This window comes from Crassostrea angulata, chromosome 4, assembly GCF_025612915.1.
Source record: "Crassostrea angulata isolate pt1a10 chromosome 4, ASM2561291v2, whole genome shotgun sequence".
NCBI classification, from domain to species: domain Eukaryota; kingdom Metazoa; phylum Mollusca; class Bivalvia; order Ostreida; family Ostreidae; genus Magallana; species Magallana angulata.
Window position 1 is genome coordinate 25,611,603 of NC_069114.1, and position 14,163 is coordinate 25,625,765.

Genomic DNA, 14,163 nt, shown 5'->3' on the forward strand with positions numbered 1-14,163 from the left:
AACACACATATGGGGCACATCGAACTTCTACTTCAAGTAAAGAGAGAGAGAGACTATTTCACCGACTGAAATCGTAATTCAGCAATTGGTCTCATTCTTTATTTATCTCCCGGTATTAGTAACAAATATTGACGGGAATAAGGGGAGAACTGGAGGCATGCATTCCTGCTTCGTTTCCAGCCGAACACTAATTCCTCTAACTTTACATGTATTACTCCGGCCCGATCACTAATGCAGATGATATCAACTCATCATTTCTTGATTGTTCCACCATTCCTTGAAAACCTTTCATCTTCTGAATAATGCATCTCCCAACTAAATTTTTTTCTCTCTCTCCAAAATTACCATAAATATGTTTAACTTCATACTACAACCGCATGCAACACAGTGCAATAGAGAACTGGATACTTCCTCTTTTTTCAAAAAAAAAAAAACAGTCATCGAACCCGATGTAATAGTAAATAGTCCCTTATCATGATTTAACACATAAAAACCCGCTCTGCGACAAGAATTTGCAGCAGTCTCTATATTTAACTTCCAAATAATTAGCCCGCGACAAAGTTAATTTGATTCCACAAAATGGTGGTCGCTATAGCTACCCCAGCGCAACATTTTTGATCTGGTTTCGATAGAATTCCAGAATTGACTGTCATCAGATCGTGTTGACCGAGAGAGGTACGAGTACCTGACGCCTAGTACCTGAAGCTAGGTGGACGGCGACAGATAGCTCTATTGATGCCGATTTATCTTTAGACTACAAGACAACTCGAACGATTTCGAACACGTCATACTATGTCGAAGGTATCAATTAATAGTGAGTGGTTATAATTGGTGTCCTGATTTAATCATGACGGCTTCTCTGTTATGCGCTTTGGATATCATAAAAACCCCTTCTCACGCACACAGCATAATGATGCTGAACTTCTTATCCTTTTTTTTTTTAGGTCGAGCGGGAGAAAGTTGATTCTGATGAATAACGCAGCAACACAGACAGCTTTCTGAATTTTTCACTTAATAAATGTTGGGGAAGTTGGAATTTATTTTTCATTAATTGGCGTGTGGGAGGCAATGCTTCAAGTGAGGAAAATCAAATATTCGTGCATATTAAGGTCGCCTTGTGTATAGCTGCGTTTTTAAAAATGATTTTTTTAGAAGAACATATCCCGATAAGGCTTTTTTAATTCTTTGTTTAACGCCACCAGCGTGCGTAGGTTTAGAAGAAATCGTTGTTTAAAAAAAAAAAACCCAGACAAAACAAATAAGCCTCTATTTTCAATTTTATCTTTTCCAGTGTAATTTTACATATTGTAACTAAAATACTCCAATCTGTAGAAATACTAAATGTCTAGGGCAAAATATTAATGATATATCGGATACTCAACGGTATTGTCTATATTTATAACCGACCATGCAAAATCATTAAAAGCTAGTCTATAAGTAGCTTGAATATTCATTACTCTATATTTGTATTAATGTAAATGAATAAAACTTCCATGTTTGAAAATTTTGTCTGTTTTGATTTTATCGCCCCCCCCCCCCCCCCCCCCCGCCCTGTAGGTTTGGTAGTTTGAAGGGACGTCAAACGTAGAATTAATTTTGGACACCCTAACAGGTGTAATACAATGTGCACGCTATCCTTTTTGGTAAAGATCTTATAAATATATAAAAAAAAAATTATAAAAAATTTTTTTGCATATGACCAACGCATTTCACGAACCTTATGAAATCGGTTTTTATTTTTTTCAAATTATGACGCACATTTGCGTTATTGATATCATACCTTTATAGGGTGTCTTAAAACAATACAAATATCCCGTTTAAGTATTTGTAATATGGGATATGATTTTGACCCACTGGGTTCAGGGATGATTATTATGACGATATTATCTATACCCGAGCTGTCCCCCATAATCACAGAAGATCAGGGATTCTTTATATCATATACAATGTACTTAAGATGCATTTTATCTGATCTGTTCTGTGCACTTCTACATTTATGTCATTTTCATTCTTGTTTTTATATCATTTTCATTATAGTTTTATTTTTATTTGTGTCTAACCCCTTTGGATATATTGGAGTAACATATGTGACGAACAGTTACGAAATCGCCACATAAATGATAAAATTGACATTGAATGCCTACATTCTCGAACATTCAATGTAATTGGACAGTCCGTGTTTGAGAAATTCGAATAAGTTATGAAACTGATCAGTTTCTAGGTCAGACTGCGCATCACCAGTCACGCTTGTGTAATGAAAGACTTTCCACGGGTATCGTCTGCAGCCACGGTTTTGGGTCCTCATTCGTTTATTTTGGAGAGGATATGACAATGGGTTTCGACGAGGGACCTTTATTTCAGAGAGCTGTCTTTGCAAAGTTACAATTCAAAAATACAACATGCAAAGTTGCTGTAGATTACTTTAAAAAGGTGTGCACCCGGCCGTTATGATTGTTCTGAAAAACTATATATAAATTATGTAATTCAACAAATAGTGTATTCACTTTTGACCTGAAATTTAATATTCCGCTGGTTGACTTTCTTAGCTTTTTAAAAGCTAACGTTGTTGTCAAAATATGTTAGGTTTCTGGTTGAGAAAATGTCAGTTACTTGCCTGTTTTGGATAATTGAAAATTTTGTTGACTGAAACATTAAACTTTCGACTCTAGACAATTACCATTTGCTTTATTAAATAAATAAATGTACTCAAAATATGGAGTCATAGAATATCGATGTCTTTATTCCACGTGAAGACATTTTTGTTTTATTATATAGTGTATTCCGTGCTACAGCCAGTCTGCCATTAAAAAACCTCTCTCTCCACACAGAAATCAAAGTACTAAAACAACTAGAATGACAGTAACGACATAGTGACAGAACAATAACGTCGAGTGCAAGGAAAGTGACGCACTCTGGGAGTTCAAATCAATCGACCGTGAAGCGAGGACGCACTTTTATCTCGAGCAAAAAGTTTATCTGTTGTCAATTTTTATAAAAGGTTCTGCACTCAAAACTTCTTTTTATCTTGAGAATAGATCAACCTTTAATTACCAGTACACAAAGCTATCAGGATTGCTTTCCAAACATGATTTATTCATTTTTTTATACATGCATTTGGAATAATTTAATGCTTTCTTCATTCTGTACCCCTTCCCACATTTCTCTTTAATTCATACAATTTGATTTCAATTTCATGAATTTAAAGTTAAAACATTGGGATGCTGACCAACAGAGCTTAAGCTTGCATTCGGCAGGGTGAGAAAAAAATGAGTATTTGAAATCAAGTTTGGTTTTTGTGAGGTGAGCAAAACTTTTAAGCCCTTAGTACAGATTATAAAAGAATTAGAGCATTCATGTAGAAGCGCTAGGATTGTACAATGAATGACGTAAACGTTTGCAGCTATTTAGCTGTTAAAATACGATAAGAAGTATTTAGTACATGAATCAACACCAACAAAATGAAACAGTTAATTTTCAACAACCAACAAAAAATCCAAAAAAGAAAAAGGAAAGGAAAGAAGAGAAAAGGAGGGAAAGGAAAAGGAAATGAAAAGGGAAAGAGAATTTGAGTTTTATTAAAGGATTTCTGACAGAAAATAGAAACCATATACATCAGCAAAAAAAAATTACAACTCCTCCTTTTAAAAAACAACAAAGAAAAAACCTTAAACAGTTGTATATTGTAACCTGGCAATGCTTCAACCCCCGAGTTTTAAGGTAAAAAACAATCTACTTTAATTAATTTGACAATTAAATTGGCAATGGTTGCGTGGAATTCCTTTTTCTAGGTAAATGTAAACATTCTCAATCCTGTATATTTTCTTTTTTTTTTTTAAAGCGAACTCTTTCCAAGAAATCACGATTAATACACTAATGAACACCAAACGTTAATAATCCTATAGAAAACTAGGCCTAGCAAATCCCCGTAGATATCATTCCTGCATTCCTTTTCACAAAAGTCCGTTAAACCAATCAGATTCAACAAACGAACCTGCAGAGGTCTATAGGTTTGATTAAAGAAGAAGGGGGGAAAAATCTCCGCAACAAAACGTCCATGGAGACTGCTGATGTGATTACGCAAAAAGCCGTAATGATTCATTGAATCTGATAAAACTTGATCAATTATTTCTCCCAAGTATCTGAGCCTTCCCTTGCAAAAAGCAACAACAAACACTCCCCTAAAACTTTAAGCATGCCGGAGAATTCATAGACATGTCACAATTCCAACGGAATCGGTTTACATTTTTTCGGATTTTTTTTCTGGAGGGTGGAAGTGGGATTGTGAAGTGATAGTAACTTCGTCATTTGTTATTTGATCAAAACTCATTTGTATACCCAAACACTGCTGTGATGTCATTCCTGTGTTCCATTTTTTCCTGTGACAGTCCGATATTAGTGAGCTTCTTAATATCAGACCGTTACCAGTGGTTACAGTACTGATATCCTTCAAAATCGGACTGTCTCAGGTATTAATCAACAATGAAATTCAATGGCAGTGTTTTTAAGTACGATATTGCAATGAAAAATTTCAGACAGTCCTCGGCCCTAACAGGCCTTGAAACTCTCTGATATTATTTCATACGGAACTGTTTTCGGCATATCTCAATTACGCGTAAAAAGATCGTATAACACGAGAAAACATGTTTCAATCGTCATTTGTGACGCAAAAGGTGGTTTCAAAATACTTAGTATTCTTGAATATTAGATAATATGGATGAAGTGGGTTTTTTTTAGCTCAGAAGTTCAAGGTATGTTATTGAAAGATATATATTCTGTCACCAATGATGACCACCTGATGAGATTTCTCGTGCAAAAATACGGAAAGGCGTTATGCGAAAAAAAAACAAACAAACAAACCAAAACCAAAAAAAAACCCCCCAAAAAAACCAAAAAACAAAAACAAACATACATACAAAAATACAAAAACGTAAAGCAACCACCCCTCCCCCCCCCAAAAAAAATCAAGAGCCCACCCCCCCCCCCCCGAAAAAAAGCGATTTCTCGAGGAAATACACGGATAATTGTTATGCAAAAAAACACAACCAAAAAAAAATAACAAAAACAAAAACACAAAAAACACAGACACAAGAAACACACACACAAAAAGAACAAAGCAGACCAAAACCAGAACAAAATACCGTATAAAGTATCGGTGAAGATTGTAATAGTGTTGATATTAACGGTTTCATTAAAACTGTGCAATAAGGATTTCTCCATGCACGAGAGTGTAGATTTACAACGTTTAAGTTCTTTGCAAAACGCATTCTTGGCATATGAATTACCAAATATACCTACAACGAGTCGTATTAAATCAAGGCAAAACTCAACTATTAAAAGTTCTTTGGCTGTAAATGGATATTCAGCTTTAAAAAATAAAACCAACAGCCTTGATTTAATTGGAAAACTCATTAACCAAGTACTTGTATCATGTTTGAATTAGTATCGACCCAAACAAGCCGATCGTAAAGAATACCTATTGATGTATTATAGATCAATCAATACAATGATGGGGAAAAAAAACCCAGAAAAAAAATCCGCGAGCTCATTTACCAATCGGTCCCCTCTAAAATTCGTTTGAAATCTCTACAACTAGCCCCTGGGGGGAGAGAGAATAGGAAATAGTACAACGTCAAAGATCTCATGCCCTAAGTAATGTGCTTGAAAACTGAAAACTTTTCCCTGTAATCTGTAACAACTAAGATTTGGGTCCAAACATCAAATGTAAAAGTCGAACAAAACCCGATTATGGAATGCAGTTCAGACACAACCAAATGCTTGGAGATTCTTGTAATCTCCGGATATATGGGTAAGGATTAGAATTTGGTCCTCACAAAGCAGACAGGCTAAATGCAAATTGACCCATAATCAGATAGAAAACAGAGATATTGAGAATGTTCCGACCTTGGTCGTCAAACTCATATTTCCTAATCAAATTGAATTACTGTCTATATTAGTTGGAAAGAGAGAGCATATTTCTGACACAAAGAGAAAAAAACAAAAGAATGATCCATGCTTGTTACTTGTTAACGTAACGTTTACAACATTCGTGGTCTGGAATGTCATTCAGGAGGGGACATACATATTACTTAATAAACAAACACATAAACAAACAAAACGTCGTGTATATAGATCTGACAAAGCTTCAAACAAAATGTCAATATTATCCAATCAAGATTCGCAAGAATGGCTAATATCCAAACTTTCAAAAATTGCTTGGTGTCTACCTGTTCTATACAGCAGCCCTGATTCAAAATCTTTACATATAAACTTGGAGAGGATACTTTCAAGTTAATACCTAGTTAAGTGATAAAATCCTAAAAAGAAAAATTTCTTAATGATAAAAATGCACAAACTCTTGTTTTCTTTTTTTCCTTGAGGGTGGGAGTAGGGATTGAGAAGTGATAAAAACTTCATATCCTATGTTTCTTGAAAAAGAAGTATATTTTTGGGGTTAAAAGGATATTTGTAAGTAATACAGTTTTTACGTCATTAGTTAAGTCCTTTGTCTTTCTCTATGCGCGGTATTGATGTAACAAATTAACGGTAACTACTACTCCTACTCTACCCTCGATGTTGGTCAATATGTGAACCAGTACTCTCATCAAATTATATCGCGGGATAATCCGGAATTATGGATTCTGACCTTTGTCCAATTCCATTACAATCATTACAAGTATTCCGCCTACTGAAGCAAGGTATATATATATATTATATATATATATATATATATATATATATATATATATATATATATATATATATATATATATATATATATATATTAAGTGAGCTGATTAAAATTATGCAAGCAAGCAATCGTGCTTCGATAAACGCAAAGCAAACATTTTTTTGAAGTGAAATTAATGTGTAGAAATTGAACAGATTACTTATGAGTGTAACGAACATAATTTAATGAGACAAAGCACAACACCCCGAAATGTTGAAAGATTTGCATGAGTTTAAAAATCATCAGAAAAATTCGGTTAAGTCAAAATCTGTCTTTAGATTTTTTCACTTCAAACACGTGTACACGTGAGGCGAATTGGTTGCCAAAGCCTACATTGCAAAAAGGGATATGTATTATCAAGTACTTACATACAGTCGTATTTATTATACGATTCATTTCAACTTTCATTTGTTTAATATCAGGGTCATAATGCGCTTTTTAATTCATGACTGAAACTCTAAAAGCAATATCTTAAGCAAATATCGACCTTAAGAGCAATTTGGTAGGGATTATCAGGGATAACAGTTCCAGTTGTATTCAATGGCACATAGCGTACATGTAATGTAAAAATATGGTAGAATCAAACTCAATTATTACGTACTTTCTCGTGATTTCATTTCATGCATAATCATTTAAATAAAAGCTTTTACTGCTTTACTAACCCTTCGCCACGTTTAACGTTTAAGAATTAGGTTACGACCACATTTCTGTGAAGAGCTTACAAAGTACACCACATTGCACATTAAATCCAGCCTCCCCCCCCCCCCCGAAAAAAAGATAAAAGAAATAGAATATTAAAAGAGAAAAGGCAATTAATCATTTTTAATATGCGTGTAGATTATTATATTAAAATCTTGGAGTCAAAAATCGTTACGAGAGAGTCTGGGAAATTTTCAAAGATCGCTGCATTGCACTATTTTACAAAAGACCTCAGGTTAAGGTTAAAGTATTTTAATTTTCCTGTTGTGTTTGCGATGTTTATCTTTAGAATGTCCCTTTTAAGTTTTTCTTTTTCTCTATTAAACAATCAGTTCGCAGACTAAAAAATCACACAAAACTTAAAAAAAAAGACCGATTAAGATCCGACATTTTTGACCTTGATTCACCCCTGGTTTTCCGTTTATGCACATAACCACCTGGTCCATGGCAATCAATGCACGGGGTTTGCAGTGCTGGTTTACGTAACCATTGTTAGTCATCCAATTTTTTTTTTCAAGTTAATATAGCAACGATCAGTACGTTTCTTATCAAAAGCACTAATTGCATTTGCAATCAATGCATCAAATCAAGAGAATAGAATTAGTAAGCTTGTCTGCCCATTGCCATCATTTGGCAATTTGTTGACTATTTTTTTTCTGATATCGGTCATGTGAGAAGAAGACGTCGATAGGATTTTTTTTCCTTCGCTGACCAATTTTCCTACAATGGTGTTTGATTACTATAGCAAACAACAACATTCGATCCGAAGTAATATTAGGGGCACATACATAACCAATATTTATGCTGAATTCTATATTTTTTTCACTAAGTGTGAAGAAAACAATGTTCTCGGTTTTGCCGCGGTATTTTCCCGCAAGCTCTCTTTTCTACTTATCTCTTAAAAAAAATAATCAAATGGTAAATTGACAAATAATAGTTATCAAATATGTCATTTATTAGAGAGAGAGAGAGAGAGAGAGAGAGAGAGAGAGAGAGAGAGAGAGAGAGAGAGAGAGAGAGAGAGAGAGAGAGAGAGAGAAACTCTTCAATAAATTGCGCTTCTTTATGAAAGTGAAAACAGCTGACTAGAGTGACGTAATTTTGAAAAAAAAAGTGCAATTTCTGATGATATGAGAGAAATATTTTACAGACAGAGAGAACCGCGCGCACTTTTAGCTTCCTCTTCAAACAATGTGATGGGTCGACAGCCAAGTACATAGTAATTTAAACGATTTCAACGATCGGCAACAAGGGCAGCGGATGAAATACTTTGTCCATACATTAAGGAGCAGGTTGGGAAAAAAAAAAAACTTCGTAACTTTCTTCTAAATTGCCGGAAAAAATTCTGCAATTATTGAACTTAAAAAAAACCAAAACAATAGTTCGCAAAAGACTTGTTTTCGGAAAAGATTCACGCCACTGTTTGTGCTCTTTCATCAATCTTTAAGTTAATACTTGCAATGTATAATCAAAATAAAAATAGTAATTAAGGGACCGAAAAAGTTTCGTCTGGCAATAAACCACAAGCTCTGAAGTTCATTTGTGAAATCGAAAGTACATTTAAAGCGCTACGACGCAACTAAACGCCAATAACTTTGAGGCTTCTTTTGCGACACAAGGGTATAGAAATTGTTCTCTCCTCTCGAAAGGTCAGTGACCTTTTGCTGATGCTTTGATAACTGTTGATGATAAAAGTTCGCATACGACCGTTTATTTCCGGTAGTGTAGATTGATTTCCGCCGAACACAGTTATACCCGGTCCAGAAAGCGATGTTATTTGATGGATTGTGACAAACTTTGTTGTAATTTGCGCAGTGACTTTCTTTATAATGAAAAGAAGCATCCCTTTGTTTACTACACTCTTTTTTTTTTACAGAGACCCCTCAATCATCTGGTCGTATTCGATAAGGCCGCTGTCATGACCAATGTTCATCTCCCCCTTGGCTCTCCCCGACCGATTCATTTTATTTTCTCTGCTTCTATTATAATGGTCAGCAACAGAAGCCCCAATATGCTGTGTTGCACGCAGTAAACACTCTAATTGACTCTACTATGACAAATCTCGTCAAAGTCATTAGCTCGACAGAAAACGCGATTCCACTTTTATCATCAACATCACGATTTTTTTTTATATATATTAATTATTAATATACAGTTTATATCCAATAAAGTCTACAATTTTCACCAGAACTCAATATGATAAAAAAATCTATTTGTTGCAGAGAAACAGAGCGTTGCTTCGAAGCCTTTGTAAACAGTAACGTAACCAGGAAGTCTTCACTGCCACCTGTTACGTCAATTTACTTCCGGGTTTTTTTTTTTATATCAAACGTGCATTCTGATTGCGGTGATGCACATATATAATTTGACCCAATAGATAATAGCAAAGATTATTATAGCCAATTAATGGGTAAAAACCTAGAAAATTGATCGAATTTAAGCTTGAACCATCTGTATCATATCTATTCCAAAAAAAAGTACATGTATATGCAAATCGTTAAATGGCAAACATCTCTTCAAATACTTATATCAAACCTTACTACCTTATTACCTTAGGACACCAACACCAACTCAATGTTAGTGTTCAACGCAAGATACATGTACATGTACATGTAATTCATATGATATAGATACATGTACATGTACATGTAATTCATATGATATAGATACATGTACATGTACATGTAATTCATATGATATAGATACATGTACATGTACATGTAATTCATATGATATAGATACATGTACATGTACATGTAATTCATATGATATAGATACATGTACATGCAATCAAACGGTTAATTGATAGATTCAAAATATCACGCATATGTATAAAAAAGAGCTACGAAGATTTTCATTCATCATTATCTCTCCTTCGTTCTTTCTATCCCTCAATGCAATTTATAGACAGAAACAAAAGAAAGGAAACAAAGACTACTTTCTAACTTTCTTAAAAGGACTCGATGGTCGTGGCCATTTTTTAGACTGTATAAATCTTCTTTAGAAGAAGATCTCGATATCAAAATACAGGAAAATACCCAAATTTAAAAGGTAAAATTTATGGATTTTGTTCTTTACTAAATCATAGTTTACAGCTAAACAGCCCATTTCTTAAAATTTTAGATAGATGTGATGGTTAATTTGTTGATTAACCTGCCTTCTTTAACAAACAATTTCCAATTTGTTTTTGTTTACAGGTTCTCGAGGTTTTTATTGAAATGTTATTGCCCACATAGACAGTGCCATAACGTAACATAAACACTCTTGCATTCAAACCACCACCCCCCCCCCCCCCAAAAAAAAAAGTACAAAAGACCCTGATTTGAATGTTAATTTGAGAAACAAAAAGCCTGCGGTAATCTACCAGTGCACGTCAACATTAAGACTCGATCGAAAAGAGAGGGGGCAGATTTAAGAACGAAAAGGGCTCCTGTCTGCAATCCGCAGTCAGAACAACTTGCAGAAACCTTTTGGGAACGTTGATATTTTAATTAAATTATGCCGGAAATTTACCGTTCGATAATCTTCCCACTTAACACGTTTATGACTTCGTTGCCCTCAAAATATTTTTTTTTGTTCTGTACAACAATTTTACCTGACTGGATGAAATTGATTGCTTTTTTAAAAATATCTGTCTATTACATGTATCATCGAATGATTAAACTTATATAACATAACACTTATAGTTGTCTACACGACGCGCAAAATATTTAATTATATACCAGTTATTGGATGCTTTTTGTTCCAGCATACTCAAATATTTTTCATAAAAAATAAATCTTTTAACGCTTTGTAGCTGCATATGTAAATAAATCAAAGCCAACGCCTGTCTGGTGCCATCCATTTTAAGCAGCACACTACATCATGACGAAATGTCTGTGTATGTATATAAAACTGGAAGAAAGATTTCTACATCGGTATTTTAAGAGCTACACCAAGTAAAACGATATTCAATTTTTGTTATATCCCAAGTTTTAGATCTAAATCTATAAGTAGTGTCAGTATATGAATACAGAAAAAAAAAGAAAATACATATATTAATGTACACCGTCCGAAAGTCTAGATCCACACACAAAAATGAGATAAATCTGTATTTCGTATAATTATCCCCACTTTTAGCTTTTTATACACAAATCTGTACACCCCACCTGTTCTTCTTTTATAGCTCTAGATCCGCGCCACTCTCTTACCTTGTTCCTGGACGCAGCTGTTCCGGTGTTTGGACCGGTCTCGTCGTAGACTCATCCTGGTTTTGTGCCGATCATGACTGGAGAGCGATTCCGCCGGCACCGTCTGCTGAGGGGAAAAAAAGACAGATTACAATGAATGCAGAATCAACAAACGTCAAAAATAATTAAAACCAAGGTAATTTCTTCGGAAGCTGTGTAGAATAAGGTGCTTAGGTGATTCACAATGATCAGGCGCACTTCAAGACTAGCGGAGAAAATACTTAACTAAAAAAAAAAGGTTACAAAAAAAGGATCCAGTTGTTAATTTCTTACTCTCTATTTTTTTTCGTTTGCTTTGGATGCGTACGCAATTTTACAAAGCGGAAACCCCTTATGACGCAATAATGGGTGGCACGGGTATTGAGTAACGATGAAAATAAATAAATGAATAAGAAATCATTTATTGGCATCACCCATCCATCGACCTTCATTCATGCAAAGTTTTTTTTTCCCCTTTTTTTCTCTGCTAGATCTCATTAAGAAGTCGCTGTAAAACAATTTAGAACCAAAAATAGAACCCGTGTTACATAAAACTGCTGAATCATGACCTGGATTCATTGAGTACGGGTTAAAATAAAATTTTCATTAAGCGGGGGCGTTTCTTTACTTTTCCACTTTAACACCCCCAAAATAGCACTGTATTTAAATTAATGAAATTAATCTTTTAACCAATTTTTTTTCTTTCTATCAAATTATTATTGACCGGGTACCCGCGTTTCGTATTTAACAAATTGTACAGTTGTACAAATGAAGCAGCCAAAGGGAAATAAATACAGATAGTTCAACCATTACATAATTCACCTCTAGCTCTTATTGCTATCCATGAAATAAAGTTAAGTAACGCTGTATCAAATCCAGGCACAGACACCAGAGTATTTGCATTTTAGGTCAAGTTCCAGAGACAAATGTGTTCAAGAAAGAAAAAAAAACCCACCAAACACATCGATTATATGAGTGACTTTGTTTTTTATATGCATAGTCATTATATCATCGTATTGCAATAATGAGTTTTAAGGTATAGTGCTTTTCATGTTCATACAAACTAGAGCTCAGTTACAATTTAGAACAAAAGCGTGTCTCATGATAGGGCAAGGTTGCAACCGAAAGTTGTTGAGTAAATCTGACTTCCAAATTATGCAAATTGGAGATTGCATCCCCTTTCTCCGTTTCAACATCGACAATAAAACGTAAAAAATGTAGAACACAGATTTTGTTGTTATAAAACCACACATGTATTAAAGATGGTCGATATTAGGAGGAAGCCATGATACAAGGTCTCCATCTTTCGCTCTATTCTCCCAAGGTCAAAAAACAATAAAGACAAGAATATTATAGAAATCAAGTGTAGTGGAAGGTCGCAAAGACAGTTTTTTGTTTTACTTCTTCTTGAAAGTAAAATTTATATCAAGGATGAAAATTAGAATCAGGTGCAAATCAAAGAGCAAGAATCTACAGACAATTCCACAAAAGCCGATACAAAATAGACCTACACGCAGGCTAGCTATTTTTAAATCTCATATTGCTTTGTCTAGAGATTGCAAAAATACGTTATTTCTAAATTCATGAAAGTGCAAATAAATTAAACAAATGGGTGAAAAATATATTTGCTGTAATAAAACAAAATATGAAATACTTTGAAATGTTGATCAATGGGGGCTGAAATTGACTATATAGATTTTTAAAACAGCATTTATATATATATATATATATATATATATATATATATATATATATATATATATATATATATATATATATATATATATATATATAGTTGAATGTACGATAAAATATATATTTTACACGGGCTATGCTTAATTAACTTAGTTTGCCTTTAGAATATTTAGAGGTTATGCCACTGCGGTACATACAAAAACTTTCCCAGGTGCATGTTAATGTATCATTCTGTATTGCCTCAAAGAGGTTATTATATTAACCTGCAATTTTCATTTACTTTGTATGTACAAATACAATGTGCTTTATTCGTGTATTTATTATGCAATTCAATCCACTCAAACTAATTTTGAATTGAATTCAGTTCTTTACAATTGTTCGTTTTCTTTTAACGAAGACAGGTCGAATACTATTCGAACATCTCGATGATGAATTATAAATCAAAAGCTGCACATGTAAGTGGCAATATATTGCGTGAGTTTCATTACCAAAGCGAAAATTTAATTTCACGATTGTTTGAAAAGCCGTTTTACTTGTTTTTCATCCAGAAAATCATGAAATATTATAATTTCAGAACGGGATTAATTATCTATGCCGCTTAATTAGGCGATTAAAGTACAGGGTAACTTAGTACTTTAGTTCGAGAGTACTACTGACCAAACTCAAGATAAAGTTGCATCAACTATCTTTTAAAGTACGATTACACAATACGAGCCCTAGTATGAAACGTAAATGTGATAGTCATCGATTATTAGGACGAATAGGTCATACATAATTCAGGCCTTCTGTTCGTTAAGCTATCGCCATTGAAAAGTTGCATGTAATTCTTTTTTC

The 14,163-nt window shown here is 34.0% G+C and overlaps 1 protein-coding gene across 4 annotated transcripts in view; it reads right to left on the reverse strand.

Moving 5' to 3' along the window:
- Positions 1–14,163, reverse strand: part of LOC128179624 (1-phosphatidylinositol 4,5-bisphosphate phosphodiesterase epsilon-1-like) — a 117,184-nt gene that overhangs the window by 69,323 nt on the left and 33,698 nt on the right. For 2 of the 4 annotated variants that reach the window (XM_052847119.1, XM_052847121.1), the window contains one exon: positions 11,617–11,722. In XM_052847119.1, coding sequence (XP_052703079.1) covers positions 11,617–11,722 — 106 coding nt within the window. The remainder of the gene's footprint in view (positions 1–11,616; positions 11,723–14,163) is intronic. The other 2 variants (XM_052847122.1, XM_052847120.1) reach the window with 1 other exon arrangement.